Source organism: Mesoplodon bidens (genome assembly GCF_964165515.1).
Source record: "Mesoplodon bidens genome assembly, chromosome: 2".
Classification (NCBI taxonomy): Eukaryota; Metazoa; Chordata; class Mammalia; order Artiodactyla; family Ziphiidae; genus Mesoplodon; species Mesoplodon bidens.
This window is the reverse complement of record NC_138177.1, coordinates 79603331-79627254: the sequence shown is the minus strand read 5'-3', so window position 1 is coordinate 79627254 and position 23924 is coordinate 79603331. Positions and strand designations below refer to the sequence as shown.

General features: G+C 41.6%; 2 protein-coding genes across 2 annotated transcripts in view; both read left to right on the top strand.

Annotated features, from left to right (window-relative positions):
• PDE4DIP (phosphodiesterase 4D interacting protein) overlaps positions 1-23924 on the top strand; it is a gene marked incomplete at both ends in the record, with an annotated part of 299765 nt that overhangs the window by 268708 nt on the left and 7133 nt on the right. Inside the window, 2 exons of the mRNA XM_081219772.1 lie at positions 21842-21980; positions 22272-22318. Coding sequence (XP_081075898.1) covers positions 21842-21980; positions 22272-22318 — 186 coding nt within the window. The remainder of the gene's footprint in view (positions 1-21841; positions 21981-22271; positions 22319-23924) is intronic.
• On the top strand, positions 17495-21754 carry LOC308612504 (myomegalin-like; the record flags this gene model as incomplete). The annotated part of the gene is made up of 4 exons (XM_081224978.1): positions 17495-17601; positions 17948-18079; positions 18762-18881; positions 21564-21754. Exons 1-4 carry the CDS (start codon positions 17520-17522, stop codon positions 21752-21754), a joined length of 525 nt encoding a protein of 174 aa, XP_081081104.1. The 5' UTR covers positions 17495-17519.

The window sequence follows — 23924 nt, the reverse complement described above, 5'->3', positions numbered from 1 at the left end:
ACATCCATCAGCAGACAGGCTGACTAAAGCCTTCCTGAGCCCACAGCCACCCCTAGGCACACCTCTTGACATGGCCCAGCCCACCAGATGGCCAAGACCCAGCTCCACCCCTCACTGGGCAGGCACTGGCCTCTCCCATCAGGAAGCCTGCACACGCCTTTAGACCAGCCTCACCCACCAGGAGGTAGACACAAGAAGCAAGAAAACTACAGGCCCACAGTCTGCAGAACTGAGTCTGAAAACACATACCAGAGACTACCCTGGCACCAGCTGGCCCCTGGCCCTTGGGTGATGAGAAGGGAGTGTACTGTTGGAACACATAGGACATCCCCTACAGAGGGTTACTCCTCCAAGGCCAGAAACATAACTAACCTTCCACATACATAAAAATACAAATAGAAATTTAGACAAAATGAGATGGCAGAGGAATATGTTCCAGACGAAGGAACATGATAAACCCCCAGAACAACAACTAAGTGAAGTGGAGATAGACAATCAACCTGAGAAAGAGTTCAGAATAATGATCTTAAAGATAACCCAAGAACTCATTAAAGAATGGATGCACAGAGCAAGAAGTTACAAGAATTTTTTATGAAGAGTTAGAAAATATAAAGAACTAAACACAGTTGAAGAACAGAATAGCTGAAATGAAAAATACACTAGAAGGAATCAATAGCAGAATAAATGAGGCAGAAGAACCAATAAGCAGGAGGACAATATGGTGGAAATCACTGCCATGGAACAGAATAAAGAACAAAGACTGAAATGAAATGAGGAGAGCTTAAGAGACTGCTGGGACAAAATCAAATGAACCAACATTTGCATTATAGGGGTCGCAGAAGGAGAAGAGAGAGAGAAAAGGCCTCAGTAAATATTTGAAGAAATGATAGCTTAAAACTTCCCTAACACGGGAAAGGAAACAGTCACCCAAGTCCAGGAAGTGCAGACAGTCCCATACACAATTAACCCAAGGAGGAAAATGCTGAGACACATAGTAATCAAATTGAAAAAAATTAGACATAATGAGAAAATATTAAAAGCAACAAGGGAAAGGAAACAAATAACATACAGGGGAATCCCCATAAGGTTACCCCCATAAGGTTAACAATGGATTTTTCAGCAGAAACTCTACAGGCCAGAAGGGAGTGCCATGATATATTTAAAGTGGTGAAAGGGAAAAAACTTACAGCCAAGAATACTCTACCCAACAAGGCTCTCATTCAGATTTGATGAAGAAATCAAAAGCTTTACAGACAAGCAAAAGTTAAGAGAATTCAGGACCACCAAAACAGCTTTACAACAAACGATAGAGGAGCTTTTCCAAGCAGAAAAGAAAAGGCCACAGATAGAACAAGAAAATTACAAAATGAGAAAGCTCACTGGTAAATGCAAACAACAACAACAAAAATCAGTAAAGGTAGGAAATCAACCACACACAAATCTGATATCAAAACCAGTAATCATGAGAGGGGGAGAGTACAAATGCTAGATATTTGAAATGCATTTGAAAGTAAGAGATCAGCAACTTAAAACAATGTTGTATATATATAGACTACTATATCAAAACCTCATGGTGGGGAGTTACCTGGTGGCATAGTGGTTAGGATTCTGGGCTTTCACGGCCTTGGCCCAGGATCAATCTCTGGTCAGGGAACAGATCCCACAGGCTGCATGGCATGGCAAAACAAACAAACAGAACAAAAACAAACAAACAACCTCCTTGTACCAAAACACAAAAATCTATAATAGATATACAGGCAGAAAAGAAAAAGGAATCCAAACAACACTAGAGATAGTATTCAAATCACAAGAGAGGAGAACAAAAGTGGAAAGGAAGAAAAAAGACCTACAAAATCAAATCCAAAACACTTAATAAAATGGCAATAAGAACATACATATCGATAATTACCTTAAATGTAAACAGATTAAATGCTCCAACCAAAAGACATAGACTGGCTGAATGAATAAAAAATCAAGACCCATGTATAAACTGTCTACAAGAGACCCACAACAGATCTAGAGAAACATACAGACTGAAGGTGATGGGATGGAAAAAGGTATTCTATGCAAATGGAAATCAAAAGAAAGCTGGAGTAGCAATACTCAAATAAGACAAAACAGACTTTAAGATAAAGACTATTACAGGAGACAAAGAAAAATACTACATAATGATCAAGGGATCAATCCAAGAAGAAGACATAAAAATTGTAAATATATATTCACCCAACGTAGAAGAACCTCAATATATAAGGCAAATGTTAACAGACATAAAAGGAGAAAATGAGAGTAACACAATAGTGGGGGATTTTAACACCCCACTTACATCAATGGACAGTCATTCAGACAGACTATCAATAGGGAAACACAAGCCTCAAATGACACATTAGAGCAGAGAGACTTAACTGGTATTTTTAGACCATTCCGTCCAAAAGCAGAATATACATTCTTTTCAAGTGCACATGTAACATTCTCCAGGATAGATCACATGCTGGGCCACAAAGGAAGCCTTGGTACATTTAAGAAAACTGAAACATATCAAGCATCTTTTCTGACCAGAATGCTATGAGATTAGAAATCAATTACAAAATAAAAATTTGCAAAAAACCCACAAACATCTGGAGGCCAAACAATATGCTTCTAAACTACCATTGGATGACTAAAGAAATCAAAGAGGAAATCAAAAATACCTAGGGACAAATGAAAATGTAAACACAATTATCCAAAGCCTATAGGACACAGCAAAAGCTGTTCTAAGACGAAAGTTTATAGTGATACAATCTTACCTCAGGAAACAAGAAAAATCTCAAATAAACAACCTAACCTTACACCTAAAGCAACTAGAGAAAGAAGAACAAATAAAATGCAAAGTTAGTAGAAAGAAAGAAATCGTAAAGATCAGAGCAGAAATAGAGATGAAAATAGAAAAGATCAATGAAACTAAAAGATGGTTCTTTGCAAAGCTAAACAAAATTGATAAACCTTTAGTCAGACTCATCAAGTAAAAAACGGAGAGGGCTCAAATCAATAAAATTAGAAATAAAAAAGTAGAAGTGACAACCAAAACCACAGAAATACAAAGGACCATAAGAGACTACTATGAGCAACAATATGCCAATAAAATGGACAACCTAGAAGAAATGGACAACTCTTAGAAATAAACAATCCTCAAGGTGGAACCAGGAAGAAACAGAAAATATGAACAGAACAATTGCAGTACTGAAATTGAATCAGTAATATAAAAACTCCCAAAAAACAAAAGTCCAGGACCAGACGGCTTCACAAGCAAATTCTATCAAACATTTAGAGAAGGGTTAACACACATACTTCTGAAACTATTCCAAAAGAAATTGCAGAGGAAGGAACACTTATAAACTCATTCTATGAGGTCACCATAACCCTGATACCAAAACCATACAAAGATAACACACACACAAAAGAAGAAAATTATAAGCCAATATAACTGATGAACATAGATGCAAAAATTCCCAACAAAATACTAGCAAACCAAATTTAACAATACATTAAAAAGATCACTCACCATGATCAAGTAGGATTTATCCTAGGGATGCAAGGAGTTTTCAATATCTTCAAATCAGTCAGTGTGATACACTACATTTAAAAAAATGGAAGAATAAAAACCATATGATCATATCAATTGATGCAGAAAAAGTTTTTGCTAAAACTCAACATCCATGTATGATTAAAAAAAACTGTAGAAAGTGGGCAAAGAGAGAACCTAGCTCAACATAATAAAGGCCATATATGACTAATCCATAGCTAACATCATACTCAATGTTGAAAAGCTGAAAGGATTTCCTCTAAAATCAGAAAGAAGACAAAGATGCCCACTCTCACCATTTTTATTTGACATAGTATTGGAAGTCCTAGCCACAGCAATCAGAGAAGAAAAAGAAATTTAAAAATTCCAAATTGGAAAAGAAAAAATAAAACTATTACTGTTTGTATATGACATGGTAATATACATAGAAAATCCAAAAGACACTACCAGAAAACTACTAGAGCTCATCAATGAATTTGGTAAAGTTTCAGGATACAAAATTAATACACAGGTATCGCTTGCATTTCTATTCATTAACAATGAAAAATCAGAAAGAGAAATTAAGAAACAATCCCATTTACCATCACACCAAAAAGAAAAAATACCTAGGAATAAACCTACTTAAGGAGGCAAAAGACTTGTACTCCAAAAACTATAAGAGGATGATGGAAGAAATCAAAGATGACACAGATGGAAGGATATACTGTGTTCTTGGATTGGCAGAGTCAATATTGTCAAAATGACTATACTACCCAAGACAATCTGCAGATCAAATGCAATCCAATCAAATTACCAATGGCATTTCTCACAAAACTAGAACAAAAAATTTTTTAATTTGTATGGAAACACAAAAGACCCCAAATAGCCAAAGCAAACTTAAGAAAGAAAAATGGAGCTGGAGGAATCAGACTCTTTGACTTTAGACTACACAACAAAGCTACAGTAATCAAAACAGTATGGTACTTGCAAAAAATCAGAAATATAGATCAATGGAACAGGATAGAAACCACAGAAATAAATCCATACACCTATGGTCAATTAATCTATGACAACAGAGGCAAGAATATGCATTGGAGAAAAGACAGTCTCTTCAATAAGCAATGCTGGGAAAACTGGACAGCTACATGTAAAATAATGACATTAGAACATTATCTAACACCATACACAAAAATAAACTCAAAATGGATTAAGGAACTAAATATAAGACTGGATACTATTAAACTCCTAGAGGAAACCACAGGCAGAACACTGTTTGACATAAATCACAACAGTATTTTTTTGGATCAGTCTCCTAGAGTACTAGAAATAAAAACAAAAATAAACAAATGGGAGCTAATTAAACTTAAAAGCTTTTGCACAGCAAATTAAACCATAAACAAAACAAAAAGAAAACTTACAGAATGGGAGAAATTATTTGCAAATGATGTGACTGATAAGGGATTGATTTCCAAAACATACAAACAGCTCATACAGCTCAAAAACAAAAACAAACAATAAAAACATACCACTCAAACAATGGGCAGAAGAAATAAATAGACATTTTTCCAAAGAAAATATACAGATTGCCAACAGGCACATGAAAATATGCTCAACATCGCTAATTATTAGAGAAATGCAAATCAAAACTACAATGAGGTACCATCTCACACCAGTCAGAATGGCCATCATTAAAAATTTTACAAATAATAAATGCTGGAGAAGGTGTGGAGAAAAATGAAACTTCCCACACTGTTGGTGGGAATGTAAATTGATACAGCCCCCATGGAGAACAGTATGGACGTTCCTTTAAAAACTAAAAATAGAAGGAGAGTCCAGATAGCGGTGGAGTAGGAGGACATGGAGTTCACCTCTCCCGACAAATGCATCAAGAATACATCTACAAATGGAAAACTTGTCACAGAGCACCTGCTGAACACTAGCAGAGGACCTTGGACACATAAAAGGACAAGAAAGATCCCCGCATAACTGGGTAGGATGAAAGAACGAAGAAGGAAATAATGAAGAGGAAAGGAAGAGGGATGGGACCTGCAACCCTGGGTGGGGGAACTGAAGGAGAGGTTCCTGCATCTTGGGAAGCCCCCTCACTGGTGGGGAGATCAGTTGGGACAGAAGGAGAGCTTCAGGGGCTCAGAGGAGAGCACAGCAAATGGTCTGCAGCTGGCATGAAAGAATGAGACCTACACAGATGGTCTGTGCCATAGCCCAGCATGTCCCAGCCTGAGATGTGTATCCACTGGTGTGGATGGGGGCCTGGTGCCAGAATGTGGGATTTGGAGAGCAGACCTGGTGAGAGGACCACTGTTCTCTATGAGGAGACAGCCTGAAGGGAGAGGAGTGAGAAGCTCAGCAACCAGGAATGCTTGTGGAGGAAGCCTGGACCACCACAGAAGTGAAGCATCATTGTTGAGTGACGTGCAAAGGGCAGGGCCACCACTGTAGGCTCTCTTCCCATGTGCCAGCCCCTGCCTCCCCAGTACTAAGAAGGGCTCCCACCAGGGTGGGCACTCGCACCCCAGGCTGCTGTCTCCTCTGCACCCCCTCCCCTCAGGAGCAAGCTCTTGTGCCCCCAGCTGCCATCTCCTCCATGCCCCCTCCCCACTGGTGCGGGCTTGTGTGCTCCAGGGCAGCCTCAGGAGCAGACGTCTGTGGGTGGCCCACATGCAGAGGTGGGGCTGAAACCACAGCTGAGACCCAGGGGCCATTCAACTAAGGAAAAAGTGCTGAAATCTCTCCTTACAGCTGCACAAACTGGATTTACACCCTTGCAACTGGTTTGCAAACTCAGCACCTGCAGAACATCTGAGCAGACAGTGAGTGCTCCTGCAGCCAAGATGGGTCTAGCTTTAGCAGCTGTGGACATTGTGGGCACATACACTTGGGAGTTGGTCCAGGCCAGAGTCTGAGCTGCCCCCATTGCACACACAGTGGGTCCAGATCCATGATTACTACAATCCTGGGACCTGACTTCAGTAGATCTATGCTGGTGGCCTGATGAAAACAATGCCTGAGAAACACCAGGGCCAATTGCCTGCATAACCACGGATAAGGTGGGTCTGAGAGCAGTGCCAACAACAGTGTCGTCTAAGAGCTCATACAATGGATGAAAGGTAACACAATAGAGCACACCCATGGGTGAACAGCTCCAGAGTAGGAACACTCAGTGGCTTCTCTCCCAGTAGGCATGCTCCAATCTCACCTACTTCACACCACAAGTCAAAAATACAGCTAAGAAACAGATCTGGGGGCCTCTACTCCAACAAATAGGAAACAGACTCTGCCCCGACAAGGCAGTGACAACCAGAGAGCAAAGGAGAGGCTCTGCTCAAATCCAGTGTGGGCTCTGGTTACCACAGCATCAGTCACACCTCCTATCAAGGGGATAATGGCCAGCATAACTCAGGAAAGAGGTGGCAGATATCTCTACTAAAAATAGCCCTTGCACCAAAAAATGTTAAACCCACACAGGCTACACAGGGAAGTTCCCACATAAAAGTAGCCCTCCAAGACAGTCTGAGTGTCTGGCATCATGAGGAAGAACCACCAGAACATTTAGCCTTGAAGGCCAGCAGGGCTTGAGTGTAAGAGCTCCACAGGGCTGGGGAAAACAGAGACTCCACTCTTGGAGGGTGCACACAAGGTCTCATGTGCACTGGGACCCAGAACAAAGCAGTACCTCCATAGGAACCTGGGCTTGACCTACCTAGAGGTCTTAAGGGATCTCATGGGGAGGCAAAAGTGGGCTATAGCTCACTGTAGGGGCAAGGACACTGGTAGCAGAGGCCACAGGGAATAATGATCAGTGTGAGCTCTCCCAGAGGTCTGCATTTTGGCACCAAGACCTGGCCCCACCCAACAATTGCAGGCTCCAGTGCTGGAAAGCCTCAGGCCAAACAACCAACAAGTTAGGAACACAGGCCCACCCATCAAAAGACAGGCTGTCTAAAGTCATACTGAACTCACAGCCTCCTCAAGACACAACCCTTGACACGACCCTGCCTACCAGAGAGACAAGACTCAGCTCCATCCACTAGAGGGCAGGCACCAGTCCCTCCCACCAGGACACCTACACAAGCCCGTGGACCAACCTCACCCACTGGGCGCAGACACCAGAAGCAAGAGGAACTATGATCCTGCAGCCTTTGGAAAAGAGACCACAAACACAGAAAGTCAGACAAAATGAGACGACAGAGAAATATGTTGCAGACAAAGGAGCAAGACAAAACCCCACAAGAACAACTAAATGTAGAGGAGATAGGCAATCTACCTGAAAAAGAATTCAGAGTAATGGTAGTAAATATGATTCAAAATCTCAGAAAATGAATGGAGGCACAGACTGGAAAGATAAATGTTTAACAAAGAGAAAGAAGATTTAAAGAACAAACAAACGGAGATGAACAACACAGTAACTGAAATGAAAAATACACTGGAAGGAATCAATAGCCAAATAACTGAGGCAGAAGAACAAATAAGTGAGCTGGAAAACAGAGTGGTGGAAAACACTGCCACAGAACAGAATAAAGAAAAAAGAATGAAAAGAAATGAGGACAGCCTAAGAGACTTTGGGGACAACAGTAAATGCACCAACGTTCACAATATAGGGGTCCAAGAAGAAGAAATGAAAGGGAAAGGACCTGAGAATATACTTGAAAAAATTATAGCCAAAAATTTCCCTAACATGGGAAAGGAAAAAGTCACTCAAGTCCAGGAAGTGCAGAAAGTCCCATACAGGATAAACCCAAGGAGGAACATACCAAGACACATATTAATCAAACTGACAAAAAATAAATACAAAAAAATATATAAAAAGCAACAAGGGAGGGCTTCCCTGGTGGCGCAGTGGTTGAGAGTCCGCCTGCCGATGCAGGGGACACGGGTTCATGCCCCGGTCTGGGAAGATCCCACATGCTACAGAGCGGCTAGGCCCGTGAGCCATGGCTGCTGAGCCTGCACATCCAGAGCCTGTGCTCCGCAACGGGAGAGGCCACAACAGTGAGAGGCCTGCGTACTGCAAAAAAAAAAAAAAAAAGCAACAAGGGAAAAGCAAGAAATAACATACAAGGGAATCCCCATAAAGTTATCAGCTGATTTGTCAGCAGAAACTCTGCAGGCCAGAAAAGAGTGGCATGATATATTTAAAGTGATGAAAGGGAAAAACCTACAACCAAGAATACTCTACCCAGCAAGGCTCTTGTTCAGATTTGATGGAGAAATCGAAAGCTCTACAGACAAGCAAAAGCTAAGAGAATTCAGTACCACCAAACCAGGCTTACAACAAATGCTAAAGGAACTTCTCTAGGAGGGGAAAAAAAGAGGGCACAACTAGAAACAAGAAAATCACAAATGGGAAAGCTCACTAGTGAAGGCAAACATAAAGTAGTAATAGAAAATCATCCAGGCACAAAATGATATCAAAACCAACAACCATGAGAAGAGAAGAGTATAAATGCAGGAAATGGGAATTGCATTTGGAATTAAGATACCAGCAACTTCAAACAACTTTGTACATATGTAGACTGCTATATCAAAACCTCATGGGAACTGCAAACCAAAAATCTACAATAGATACACACACACAAAAAGATAAAGCAACCCAAACACAACACTGAAGATAGTCATCAAACCACAAGAGAACAAAGGAAGAAGGGAAGAAAGAACACTGATAAAAACAAATCCAAAACAATTAAGAAAGTGGCAATAGGAACATACATATCAATAATTACCTTAAATGTAAATAGATTAAATGCTCCAAAAGACATAGACTGGCTGAATGGATACAAAAACAAGACTGGTATGTATGCTGTCTACAAGAGACTCACTTCAGACCTAGGGACACATGCAGACTGAAAGTGAGGGGATGGAAAAAGATATCCCATGAGAATGGAAATCAAAAGAAAGCTGGAGTACCAATACTCATATCAGACAAAATAGACTTTAATATAGGGAGGGTGGGAGGGAGATGCAAGAGGGAGGGGATATGGGGATATATGTATACATATAGCTGATTCACTTTGCTATACAGCAGAAACTAGAACACCACTGTAAAGCAATTATACTCCAATAAAGATGTTAAAAATAAAATAAAATAAAAGTGGGCAGAGGACTTGAATAGACATTTTTCAAAAGAAGACATCCAAATGGCCAATGGGTCCATGAAAAGATGTTCAACATCACTAATTATCAGGGAAATGCAAATCAAAACCACAATGAGATATCCCCTCATACCTGTCAGAATGGCTATCATCAAAAAGATGACAAATAATAAATGTTGGAGAAAAGGGAACAATTGTGCACTGTTGGTGGGAATGTAAACTGGTTCAGCCATTATGGAAAACAGTGTGGAGGTACCTCAAAAAATTAAAAACAGAACTACCATATAACCCAGCAATTCCACTTCTGGGTATGTAGTCCAAAGAAATGAAAACAAGGTATCAAAGAAATATATGCACTCTCATGTTTATTGCAGCATTATTCACAATAACCAAGATATGGAAGTAATCTAAACTTCCAGCTACACAATGAAAAAGTTCTGGGAATCTAATGTATAGCATAGTGACTGTAGTTACTAATACTGTATTGTATATTGAAAGCTGCTAATTCAGTAAATCTTAAATATTCTCACCATAAGACCAATCAAAAAATTGTGATTATGAGAGGTGAAGGATGCATCAACATTATGTACTAAAAATATCACAATATGTACATGTATCAAATCATCACATTATATACCTTAAACTTACACAATATTATATGTCAATTATATCTCAATAAAGCTGGGGGAGTGGAAAAAAATTTTAAATAAATAAAAAATAAAGACTCTTACAAGAGACAAGGAAGGACACTACATAATAATCACGGGCTCAGTCCAAAAAGAAGACATAATAATTGTTCTTATATATGCACCCAATGTAGGAGCACCTCAATACATAAGGCAAATGCTAATGCCATAAAAGGGGTAATCGACAGTAACACAATAATAGTGGGGGATTTTAACACCCAACTTATACCAGTGGACAGAGCATCCGGACAGAAGATTAACAAGGAAACACACAGACTAAAATGACAAATCAGACCAAATGGAATTAATTGATATTTTTAGATCATTCCATACTAAAGCAGCAGAACACACTTTCTTCTCAAGTGCACAAGTAACATTCTTCAGGATACATCTTGGGCCACAAACCAAGCCTCGGTAAACTTAAGAAAACTGAAGTCATATTTTTTCAACCACACACTATGACATTAGAGGTAAATTACAGGAAAAAAACTGTAAAAAAACAAATGCATGGAGGCTAAACAATGTTACTAAACAACCAATGGATCACTGAAGAAATTAAAGAGTAAATTTAAAAATACCTAGAGAAAAATGACATGAAAACAGAATGATCCAAAACCTATGGGATGCAGCAAAAGCAGTTATAAGAAGGAAGTTTATAGCAATACAATCTTACCTCAGGAAACAAGAAAAATCTCAGATAAACAACCTAGACTTACACCTAAAGCAACTAGAGAAAGGAGAACAAACAAAATCCAAAGTTAGAAGAAAGAAAGAAATCATAAAGATCAAAGCAGAAATAAATGAAATAGAGACAAAACAATAGAAAAGATCAATGAAATGAAAATCTGGTTTTTTGAAAAGATAAACAAAATTGATAAACCTTTAGCTAGACTTATCAAGAAAAAAAAAGGAGAGGGCTCAAATCAATAAAATTAGAAATGAAAAAGATATAACAACTGACAGCACAGAAATACAAAGGAGCACAAGAGATTTCTACAAAAAACTACATGCCAATAAAATGCACACCTAGAAGAAATGAACAAATTCTTAGAAAGGTACAATCTTCCAAGACTGAACCAGGAAGAAACAGAAAATATGAACAGACAAATAACAAGTACTGAAATGGAAACTGACTTAAAAACTTTCAACAAACAAAAGTCCAGGACCAGATGGCTTCACAGGCGAATTCTGTCAAACATTTAGAGAAGTGTTAACACCTATCCTTCTGAAACTATCCCAAAAAATTGCAGAGGAAGGAATTCGCCCAAGCTCAACTATGAGGCCACCATCACCCTGATACCAAAACAAGACAGAATACCACAAAAAAGATAATTACAGGCCAACATCACTGGTGAATATAGATGCAAAAACACTCAACAAAATACTAGCAAGCCAAATCCAACAACACATTTAAAGGATCAAACACCATGATCAAGTGGGATTTATCCTAAGGATGCAAGGATTCTTCAATATATGCAAATCAATCAATGTGACACACCACATTAACAAACTGAAGAATAAAAACAATATGATCATCTCAATAGATGCAGAAAAAGCTTTTGACAAAATTCAATACCCATTTATACTAAACTCTCCAGAAAGTGGGCATAGAGGGAACCTACCTCAACATAACAAAGGGCATATATGAAAAACCCAGAGCTATATTCATTCTTAATGGTGAAAACCAAATCATTTCCTCTTAGATCAGGAACAAGACAAGGATGTCCACTCTCACCACTATTATTCAACATAGTTTTGGAAGTCCTAGTGACAGCAATCAGAGAAGAAGAAGAAATAAAAGGAATCCAAATTGGAAAAGAAGTAAAAGTATCATTGTTTGCAGACAACATGATACCATACATAGAAAATCCTAAAGATGCTACCAGAAAACTACTAGAGCTCATCAATGAATTCGGTAAAGTTTCAGGATACAAAATTAATACACAGGAATCTCTTGCATTTCTATACACTAACAATGAAAGATCACAAAGAAAAATTTCCATTTACCATCACATCAACAAGAATAAAACACCTAGGAATAAACTTACCTAAGGAGGCAAAAGACCTGTATTCTGAAATCTGTAACAGTGATGAAAGAAATCTAAGATGACACAAACAGATCAAAAGATATACCATGTTCTTGGACTGGAAGAATCAATATTGTCAAAATTACTATACTACCCAAAGCAATCTGTAGATTCAGTGCAATTGCTATCAAATTACCAATGCCATTTTTCACAGAATTAGAACAAAAATTTTTGTAATTTGTATGGAAACACAAAAGACCCCAAATAACCAAAGCAATCTTGAGAAAGAAAAATGAAGCTGGAGGAATCAGGCTCCTCATCTTGAGATTATAATAATCAGTAATATTATTGATTAATATTACTGTACTAAGCTACAGTAATCAAAACAGTTTGGTACTGGCACAAAAACAGAAATATACATCAATGGAACAAGATAGAAAGTCCAGAGATAAACCCAAGCACCTATGGTCAACTAATCTATGACAAAGGAGGCAAGAATATACAATGGAGAAAAGACAGTCTCTTCATTAAGTGGTGCTAGGAAAACTGGACAGCTACATGTAGAAGGATGATATTAGAACACTCTCTAACACCATTCACAAGAATAAACCCTAAATGGATTAAAGATCTAAATGTAAGGCCAGATACTATAAAATTCTTAGAGGAAAACATAGGAAGAACACTCTTTGACATAAATTGGAGCAATATCTTTTTGGATCCACCTCCTAGAGTAGTGAAAGTAAAGTCAAAAATTAAAAAATGGGTCCTAATGAAATTTAAAAGCTTTTGCACAGCAAAGGAAATCATAAACAAAATGAAAAGACAACCTACGGACTGGGAGAAAATATTTGCAAACAATGCGACCAACAAGGGATTAATCTCCGAAATATACAAACAGGTCATGCATCTCAATATCAAAAAGAACAAACAACCCAATGGAAAAATGGGCAGAAGATCTAAATAGACCTTTCTCCAAAGAAGACATACAGATAGCCAAAACGCACATGAAAAGATGTTCAACACTGCTAATTATTAGAGAAATGCAAATCAAAACTACAATGAGGTATCACCTCACACTGGTCAGAATGGCCATCACCAAAAAGTCTACAAATATTAAATGCTGGAGAGGGTGTGAAGAAAAGGGACCCCTACACTGTTGGTGGGAATGAAAATTGGTGCAGCCACTATGGAAAACAATATGGGTTCCTTAAAAAAGTAAAATAGATTTACCATATGATCCAGCAACTCCACTCCTTGGTGTATGTTGAGAAATGACAAAAACCCTATTTGAAAAGATACCTGCATCCCAATGTTCATGGAAGCACTATTTACAACAGACAAGACACGGAAGCAACCTAAGTGTCCATCGACAGATGAATGGATAAAGAAGATGTGGTACATATAATATACACACAATGGAAATTAGTCAGTCATAAAAAAGAATGAAATATTGCCATTTGCAGCAACAGATAAACCTAGAGATTATCATACTAAGTGAAGTCAGAGAAAGACAATTATATGATATCACTTATATGTGGAATCTAAAAAAATAATGCAAATGAATTTATTCACAAAACAGAAATAGACTCACATAGGAACAAACTTATGGTTACCAAAGGGAAAATAAGAGAGAAATTTACCAAAGGGATAAATTAGGAGCTTGGGATTAACAGATGTACACTACTATATATAAAATAAACAAGGTTTTACTGTATAGCACAGGGAACTATATTCAATAACTTGTAATAACCTATAATGGAAAATAATCTGTAAAAATATATATGTATAACTGAATAACTTTGCTGTACACCTGAAACACAATATTATAAAAAAAATATACTAAAATTTAAAATATATATATAAAGACGTCAGGTGACAAAGAGGTCGTATCTGAATATGGCAGCACAAGCAGCTCCTAAGTGAAGAGTCAGCCCTAGGGAATGGTATACAGATAACTGCTTCCTCAGCCATGTGAGATCTGGAGCCATTTGTGGGTGGGAGGACAAAGAGAGGTACAGCCATGAGGTAGAAGTGAAGGATCCAAAAGTGTGTGAGAAGAGAAACAAGCAACAGTGAATAACTCTAATGAAAACAAAGGTGTTTTTGAATTATGCTGGAAATGAGAAGGCTGTGATTCTTCTGGTTTAAATGCAGCACCCTGAGATACACCCTGTAAGTCAGGAAGCTTTATCAGACCCCACATCACCTTAGAATGCTGGCCACAGAGAACAGGGCTCAATAAGTCAGAGTAAAGGCTCTTTATCTCCTCTCTGAAGGCCTCCAATGAAGGAGACCATCCTTCCCTACAGTCCCTTGCAATTTCTGGCTTCCTGCAATTTCTGACCCTTTCAAACACTCTAAAATCTGAGAATTTCTCCTTGTTCAGTCTTGTGTGTACAGAGAAAACCAACAAGGCAGCAATATTTCCCAGTAGCTTTCATTTATTGAGGGCTATATTCAGGTCATTCATCAGTCTGTTCCTATTTGAATTGTCCTTGGTGTTTTTTCTCAAAGAAAAATGTAAAATTTTACACATTCTTCTTTTAGTCTGTGCCAATCTTTCATATACTTCTGAGCGTGGAGACAATTTGAGAATAATACTCTACTTCACTTAAGCTTATGACTAGTTAATTTAGCAAAGGTATATTTCTCCCAACTTAATTATTCTTGATATATCCCATTATAATGTTGATTCAAATTCCCTCCATGGCAACATATTGGGTTTTATATAACTTGAAGTCAGTTTTGGCCTGCCTATCCCCCTACTTCCTCTTCTGTTGACTGTAGTTTTTTTTTTAAGTTTCTATGAGAATTAAACTCTATATGTAACTTATGAATTTCATTACAGCTCCACAGTATCTCTTTCCTACTTGTCAAAGGCATTTAAAAATTTCACATGTCTCCTTGAATACATGTAGTAAATCTGATGTTACTTTTATCTGCCTTTGGACAACCAGTATATTCAACAGGAGAAGATGCAAGGGCAGTTTCTATGCAACAGGTGCTGGATCTACCTGGATTGGCACATGCCAGGAACCTATGGTTGTGTTTCAGATGTACATGGGGAAATATAAGCCATGATCAGGGGTGGAAAGGATATATTCCACACAGTTACAATAATGTTTAGAGGCACAGCAGCTGGGGTCAGGAAGAGAGATGGGGGCAAGACAGAGAGTCATCTTCTAACTTACATCATCCCATGGTTTGTGAGCCTGAAATGTGGGAAGTTCACCTGATATGTGTGCACTATAACTCTGCTGGGATTGGCTAGGCTGGTGGTTTCACAAGGGTGACAATATCCACAATTTCCAAGTGTTCCACTAAGCATTCATGACTAAGTGAAGGAAGGAGTGAGCAGATTGCTTTTCAAAGTTGGGGTCCCACCTCCATCACAACTCCCATGTAAACTGAGGGATTACACTGCTGTGTGGGGAAACTCAAAAGTGTATCTGTAGCAGAAAAAAAAAGTTAACCAAATTCTTCCTAAACTGAGATAATTGAAACCTAAAAAGTTAAGTGACTTGCCCAAAGTCACATTGCACTGATCTATTTGAAGTTTATTAAAAATAACCTTAATACCATATATTAAGCAATTATTACCAAGCTTATTAAAAACCTCTGAAGTGTTGGCCAGAACTTGCTCAGTGAGGAAAAGCTAGTTGAGAGTGATGATTTATTTTGTACTACTTGTACAATGGGAACCATTTTCTCAATAGGACTCAACTAAGGTAGTATATGTTCTTTATAAAAATGTTACCATGAATAGAAAAATCATCATTGTCTAGAAAAAAAATCTGAGATGACTTATTGAGAACAAAAGAGTGCTGCTCAACTCCACTGGTCCACAGAGAATCAGCAGTCTTTTCAGGTAAACAAGCTGTACATATATTTCTGTCTCTAAGATTATGTAATGATATAGAGACCTTCAATTTACAGGTTAAATTGACTGAAGATGATGACAAGGACCACAAGGCAACAGGGAAATATGGCTTTGGGCCTTTGGAGTTGCAAATGAGCAAATGCATAAGAATACATTATTTTGGAAGAAACCTTAGCAACATATTTGGCCATAAAAGCCACTGAACACTTAATCCATGACTTCACTCCTCACTCCTATTTCTTAGGTGGAGCTACCTACTGCCCATATTGATAATCCCTGGAAGAAGGTAGTCTTCTGAATGTGAATATCCTAAACTATGGCCCTGTTCACCTCTTTCCCTCTCTCCACCAAGTTGGGCTTCTTTTTACATAGAAGCAGAGATAATGGGAAGGCCCATGATTTCATAGGATCTATGAAAGCATCAGCCTCTGAAATGAAAGGTCCTCCCTCCCTCATGGAAGAGTGTTTATGACTCTTTAGACATGAGTGATGACATATTTCAGTTCCTGGAATCATGTTGGGTAAGAATGAAATCACCTCTTGCCTTACCTAGAACCTCCCCCAGCCTCAGCAAAGAAGTTCCTCACTCTGGAGTAACTGGGGCCACCACACCTAGCTGGATTTATACCCCCTTTCTCTTCTGACAACCCCAAAGGAAAACCGAAGAACTGGAAGTTTAGCTTCTGGGTACAGCAAGTACTCATAGGGACACAAATATTCCCGTTCACAGGTGTGCTCAATGCTATGGCCCATCACTCTTAACCTCTGATTTTCCCAGTGAGTTCTACTTCTGGAACTTCCCTGGATTCTATCTTGAGGAATTATCACAGGAGCCAGGATGAGGCCACTGGACTTCCCTTTTGTGTACACTGGTGACTTTCTGATACGTTATTCATCCCCTACCTCTTGGTGTCTCATGCTAGCAAATACAAGGGGTGAAAAGTTATAGCCCCTAGGATGGGAATCCTCATCTAATTGGTATTTCACAGCAGACTGGGACCTCTGATAGCCCACGTGTCCCCTTTAGTGTCTGTTCTTAGCAATCACATGCTTCCTTGCCGATCCTTCCGTTCTGATACTGCTTCTCATTCGTTTTTCTTTCTGCCCAGGTGACAGCAATGTTCATCCTGCTTTCCCAGCCACATTGCCAACCAACCATTTAGAAGCCAGCTCTTCCCACTACCTCAACCCTGCCCAGCCCCTCTCTCCTCTGAGGGGCACCCTATGGTGGGCAGAATCCTCGAGCCTGGGTACTTGGGCAGCAGAGGCCAGTGGGACATGATGAGGCCTCAGAAAGGGAGCATATCTGGGGACCTATCTTCAGGCTCCTCCATGTACCAGCTTAACTCCAAACCCACAGGTAAAGCACAAAGCCAAGCAGGTCAATTATTTTTCTAAATCATGTGAAACCCCTTACACTTACCAGTTACCGTGGTAACTGTACATGTACAATTACAACTCCCTTACACGTACCCCTGTATTGGAGGAGGCCCATGGGTCTTGGTTAGCACCAGCTGTCCTGTGTTTGAAGCCAATTTACTCTTTAAGCAAAGTCACCTGAGCTCCTGGATGCCCATGAGAGACCGGTGATGTTTAGGGATCTTGCTGAGAGGCCACTGGCCAAACCCCACACCCCCCATATGGGCCCCACTAGTGACCAGGATTCTCCATCTCCCATCTCCTCTTGTCCTGCTGGGTGACCGCAGGGACTGACCTGCTAGAGGAGCACCTTGGTGAAATCCGGAACCTGCGCCAGCGCCTGGAGGAGTCCATCTGCATTAACGACCGCCTGCGGGAGCAGCTGGAACACAGGCTCAGCTCCACTGCCCGCGGAAGCGGTAGGAGAGGCCCAGGGCTTCCTGTTTCTGGTTGTAATTAGGGAGCTGCTGAAGGTCAACCCCTAGGCAGAGCTTCGCAGATTTCAAAGCACCGAGGTCTGCTTTTCTGTATTTGCTCCTTACATCAGCAAGGCAGGGGGCAAGTACTATGTTCCCGTTGCAGCTTACCTGAGCTCAGAGAGTAACTTTCCTCACGGCAGATCTAACCAGGTCTGGTCCCCAGAATCCTCTGACTTCTCTTCCATCCTAATCTGCTCATATCTGCCTGCTGACTTCTGTGCCCTGGTCCTGTGATTGGCAAGTGGTACAGCCAGGTCTGCAGGGCCTCCTCCAGCCACTTACCGAGGTGGCCTTCCTCCCCACCCTCTCCCCCAGGCTGCTGACACTTGGAGGCCGTCCCTTCCACACGCCCTTGTCCTGCCCACACCGCAGCAGCAGCTATTTAGGGGAAAGGGCCTCCTGAACAGCTACAGCCAGGGCACGTGATAATGCACGCAAAGAACCCACTCAGAGGAGCCACAGGAAAGCCAGGCATTCAGCCCATCAGGCTTTAGGCCCAGGATGCGAGTTCTCTGGGTTTTCTGCTGGGTTGGGATAGTATCTTTGGAGATACAGAATGAGCAACACAGAGAGTGTCTGTTACCCAAATGTGTAACTTACCTGCTTGCACTTCCTGGGACAGGACCCACCTCTAACTTCTACAGTCCGGGCCTGGAGTCCACACCTCAGCTCTGCAATGAGAACAGAGTCCTTAGGGAAGAAAACCAGAGGCTTCAGGCTCAGCTCAGTCATGTTTCCAGGGGTGGGTGGTCACTCCCAGGCCCCTTTCTTTCCTGGCCACACCAATCACCAACTGGAGAAGCAAAGAGACAAGGTGGAGAGAACAGAGCTACCCAGACCCAGCAACCCCAAACTCCCATAGCTATTCTCACTCTAGAAAGGGCTACTTTCTGGCAGTTCCCAACCACGGGCCCTCAGACTCCTAGGCTCCGAGGACAAGGGCTCTAGGAAATCCACCACCTCTGTGCAACGCCCCTGCAGATACTGTCATTAGTTATCAAACTAGATTCCAGTTAGTGCCTGTTCTACCTGCCCACAACTCACAGCTAGTTTCGACCTAGGAAAGGAAGGAACATGAGGCCTATACACTCTCTCAGGTTTCTCCAGACATTGCTGCAGCTCTGTGTGTCCCTCCCATGCTGATCTGCTCTCCCCATATCTCCTCACCACCTCCTACTCATACACTCAGGGCTCCTCTTTGGTTACTAATTCTCACGATTATTGTTGGGCTGCACCGTGCAGGTCTGCAAGCCTTGTAATTCCCCAGCTGCAACACCAAAGAAACAGCCCATAGACAGTGACAGAAACAACAACATTCAACGGATACAGAATCTTACAGTCCTAAACAAAGGTCCTGGAGCGACGCTCCACAGTGTTCAGCAAACAGCAGGCAGAACAAGGCAGCAATCTTCACTACTCGGGGTGAGGGAGGCGACAATTTATAGGGAGAATGGAAGTCAGGTTGGCTCACCAGGGAAACCAGAGCCTGGGGGCGGGGGCAAGCATGTAGGTGGTTACTGCTTAAGCCCTATAATTAAGCAAATTGGATAGTCATGTAGGTGAAGGAGGGGCAAGCATGTAGGTGGTTACTGATTAAGCCCTATAATTAAGCAGATTGGATAGCCATGTAGGTGAAGGAGGGGCTGGTCAGCAAAGAATGGACAGAGAGCAAGAGAACAGCCATCTTGAATGGTCTGACCATACAGTTGTGTCTGGAGGTGCCAGCAAAACATCCTCCAGAGCTTTCCCAACACTATTCAGTGGGCATCCACAGGTGGGCATCGTTTCCTCTGTGGGCTGAGGGGGGATTGGGGAGCCGACCTAAGTCCGACCTAAGTGTTGATTGATTTAATTAGATCAATATGTCATAATTAAAAAATTATTTTTACTTATAAATATTTATTGAATAGTCATAAAAGACTAAGAGTATTGTCCAAAGGATTAAGCCCAGAATGAAAGAATGCTTGTGGAAAAGGAAAGAGACATCAAGAGTTATTTCTAAATTAGCCTCCTCAGAGCAAGAGATGTGAGAAGAAAGGTCACTGCATAGGAAGATAACAAAAGTCATAGATAAGAGAGGAGGCAGAACTTCTAAATTACCATTGCATGCCTGGAAAAAACCAGATAGACCTCACAGGTGAGAAGATAGTAAGATTTTAATGAGCTCATCTGCCAGGCCCAGGAGATTCCACCCCAGACGACTGACAGCACCGGAGCCTTAGTCTCAGAATCCCTGTCAATAGTCTTTGAGAAACCATGAAGATCAGAGGGATGCTGCAAGACCAGGAAAGAACAGATAGCTCTATTTGCAATATGATGAAAACAATATATATACTAAAAACTGTAGCCAAGAAATTTTGATGTGGATCCTTGGCAAAATTCAAGAATGGCTTACTTCACAGAAAGTATGTGAGGATTTAGAAAACAGTGAGTGTCAGGAAGCAGAGTGTTTTCCCTAAAACCAACGTGGGCCATATTAAATCAGAGGATCAACGGCATTGAACAGATAGAGGTTCCCATTCCCCAGAGCATGTGCATGTGGTGAGCAGATACTCCCTTTTCCTCCCCTGGTAGCATAAGCTGGCCTTCCTTTTGCCTTGGTTCTTTTGTCAGGATGGAGGCAGACCTCTCCTCCACGGTGGCTGCTTTCAGTGCAGCTCTGACTCCATCCCCTCTCCCCCAAGCCCTGACCCCCAGGATAAGTAATCAAAGAGCCCTGGTAACCCCTAAATGTTCCGTTTCTTTAACTTTCTGAAGTTTGGCTGTGCTGAAGTTCAGGACCATGTTAAAACATCAACATCTCCTTTCCCTTCCTAGCCCACCCCCATCTCCAGGTCCATATAGTCAGGCAGGATCACAGAATGTCACCAGGAGTCACCCAGCCTCTTGTAGCCACCCCCTGGAATCCCAGAAAACCACTTACATCTGCGTCTCAGGGTCAGGCCTGGGGAGAGTCAGGCTCCCCCAGGTGCTCTCAGATCTCGGACTGCTTTCTGGTTGGTGACCTTGGATAGGCAGGTTTCAGGATCCCTCCCAGGGGTTCTAACCCCCAAATAATATCGCTGACACTTTAGGGGACCCAATTATGCTAATTCCAAAGGAGGGGTGTTTGGGGAATTCCCTGGCAGTCCAGTGGTTAGGACTAGGTGCTTTCACTGCCATGGCCCGGGTTGAGTCCCTGGGTGGAGGAACTAAGGCCTTGTAAGCCGTGTGGTGCGGCGGGGAAGAAAAAAAAGAAAGGGCTGTTTTGTCATCTTGAGATTGGCACAAATATTCAAATATTTACCAACTAGCAGACTACCTCACGCCAGCCCTGCCTCCCCAGGCGTGATATCCAGGTGTAATATTCCTAACGACCAAGTCTTACATGTGATGCCCAAGTGATATAACTATGTCAGCACGAAATCTGAGCTCTTGTTCACAGCTGGGAGTTTCAGTGTGGCCTGGAGTCAGGTTCTCTGCAGCAACAGGAGTGTAGCCTATGCCAATCTGCACGGGGGCTTCCAGGTCCTCAGTGTTCCCACCTCATGGCCCATCCTGAGCCATCACCTGCTGGAGGGATTGAGAGGCTTTAATGAGGGAAATCTGCTCCAAAAATACTTGAGAAGATTGTAGAATCCTATTGGGAGTTGTAAAGAGCCACCAAACACAGGGTGCTTTAGGCCTTCTGACCATTGACAGAGAGCCTGTTTTTCTTCCCAGGGAGAGTCCATGAAAAAGGAGCTTCTGGAACTGAGAACCAAACTATCCAAACAGGAGAGTCTCCTTCAGAGCACAGCTGAGCATCTGAAGACCGCCAACCAGCAGAAGGACAGCATGGAACAGTTTATCTTCAGCCAGTGTGGGTGCCCCCAGCCAGGGAATGGGACAGGAAATAGGGGTCCTTCCAGGTCCGCTACCTGTGCTGTGAATGGACAGAGACCAGAGAGGTTAGGGGACAGGGGAGACTGATGTGACATCTCTAAACCTCCTGTGCCATCAGTAATCGTGGAGGCAGAGGAGGGGACACGGGGTAGGGGGCAGCAGGAGACCCCAAGCTGAGTGTCCAGAAAGACAAGCTTTAGAACACAAACCCAACGCAAGCGTGGGCTCACTGGTCATTTCTGCCTTGGGGGCTGCTTTCTTGTTTCAGTGACCAGGACACACAATGTTTTGAAGAAGGCAAGGAAGAATTTGGAGGTAAGGAAACTACTGCACCAGTTGGAGCCATAGAGCCCGCCCCAAACTTATCACCATCTGTCATCAGAGTGTGCAGGTGATCCTTGACCTGCTCTGACCTTCCAGGAGGAGATGTCTGGTCCATCTGTGGGAGCTCAGGTCCTCATGAGCATCCCTCTAGATTCCACTCTAATCAGCCCTCCACCCCAATCAGCAACCTCCCTTGACCCCTCGGTTGACCCTTACTTTGTCATCATCTCCTCTCCTTACTCCAATTCTGTCTCTTTTATGCCAGGTCAGGAGTGGGGAGAAATGCAGTTCAGTTGATTCTCGAGGTCAGAGGACATATGGGGTCTGCCTCTGAAGGAGCTTTCAGTAAGGGGATCCTGAGGCCTGTCATGTGTTCTGGTGTTTCCTATACCACCCTATGAGAAAATAACAGCAAGGGGCTTCCCTGGTGGCGCAGCGGTTGAGAGTCCTCCTGCTGATGCAGGGGATGCGGGTTCATGCCCCGGTCCGGGAAGATCCCACATGCCATGGAGCAACTGGGCCCGTGAGCCACAACTACTGAGCCTGCGCATTTGGAGCCTGTGTTCCACAACAAGAGAGGCCACGACAGTGAATAGGCCAGCGCACCGCAATGAAGAGTGGCTCCAACTCGCCGCAACTAGAGGAAGCCCTTGCACAGAAACGAAGACCCAACACAGCCAAAAATAAATAAATAAATAAATAAATTTAATTAAAAAAAAAAGAAAATATGAAACAACCAATCACACGTAATGAAATTGAAACTGTGATTAAAAATCTTCCAACAGGGGCTTTCCTGGTGGCGCAGTGGTTGAGAGTCTGCCTGCTAATGCAGGGGACACAGGTTCGAGCCCTGGTCTGGGAGGATCCCACATGCCGCGGAGCTACTAGGCCCATGAGCCACGACTACTGAGCCTGCGCATCTGGAGCCTGTGCTCCGCAACAAGAGAGGCCGCGATAGTGAGAGGCCCGCGCACCGCAATGAAGAGTGGCCCCCGCTTGCCACAACTAGAAAAAGCCCTCACACAGAAACGAAGACGCAACACAGCAAAAATAAATAAATTAATTAATAAAAACTACCCCCAACATCTTCTTTAAAAAAAAAAAATCTTCCAACAAACTAAAGTCCATGATCAGATGGCTTCACAGGTGAATTCTATCAAACATTTAGAGAAGAGCTAACACCATCCTTCTCAAACTCTTACAAAAAATTTCAGAGGAAGGAACACTCCCAAACTCATTCTAGGAGGTCACCATCACCCTGATACTGAAACCAGACATAGATACTACAACAAAAGAAAGTTACAGACCAATATCACTGATGAATATAGATGCAAAAATCTTCAACAAAATACTATCAAACAGAATCCAACAATACATTAAAAGGATCATACACCACAATCAAGTAGGGTTTATCCCAGGGATGCAAGGATTCCTTAGTATACGCAAATCAAACAATGTGATACACCATATTAACAAATTGAAGAATATAAACTATATGATCATCTCAATAGATGCAGAAAAAGCTTTTGACAAAATTCAACACCCATTTATGATAAAAACTCTCCAGAAAGTGGGCATAGAGGGAACCTACCTCAAC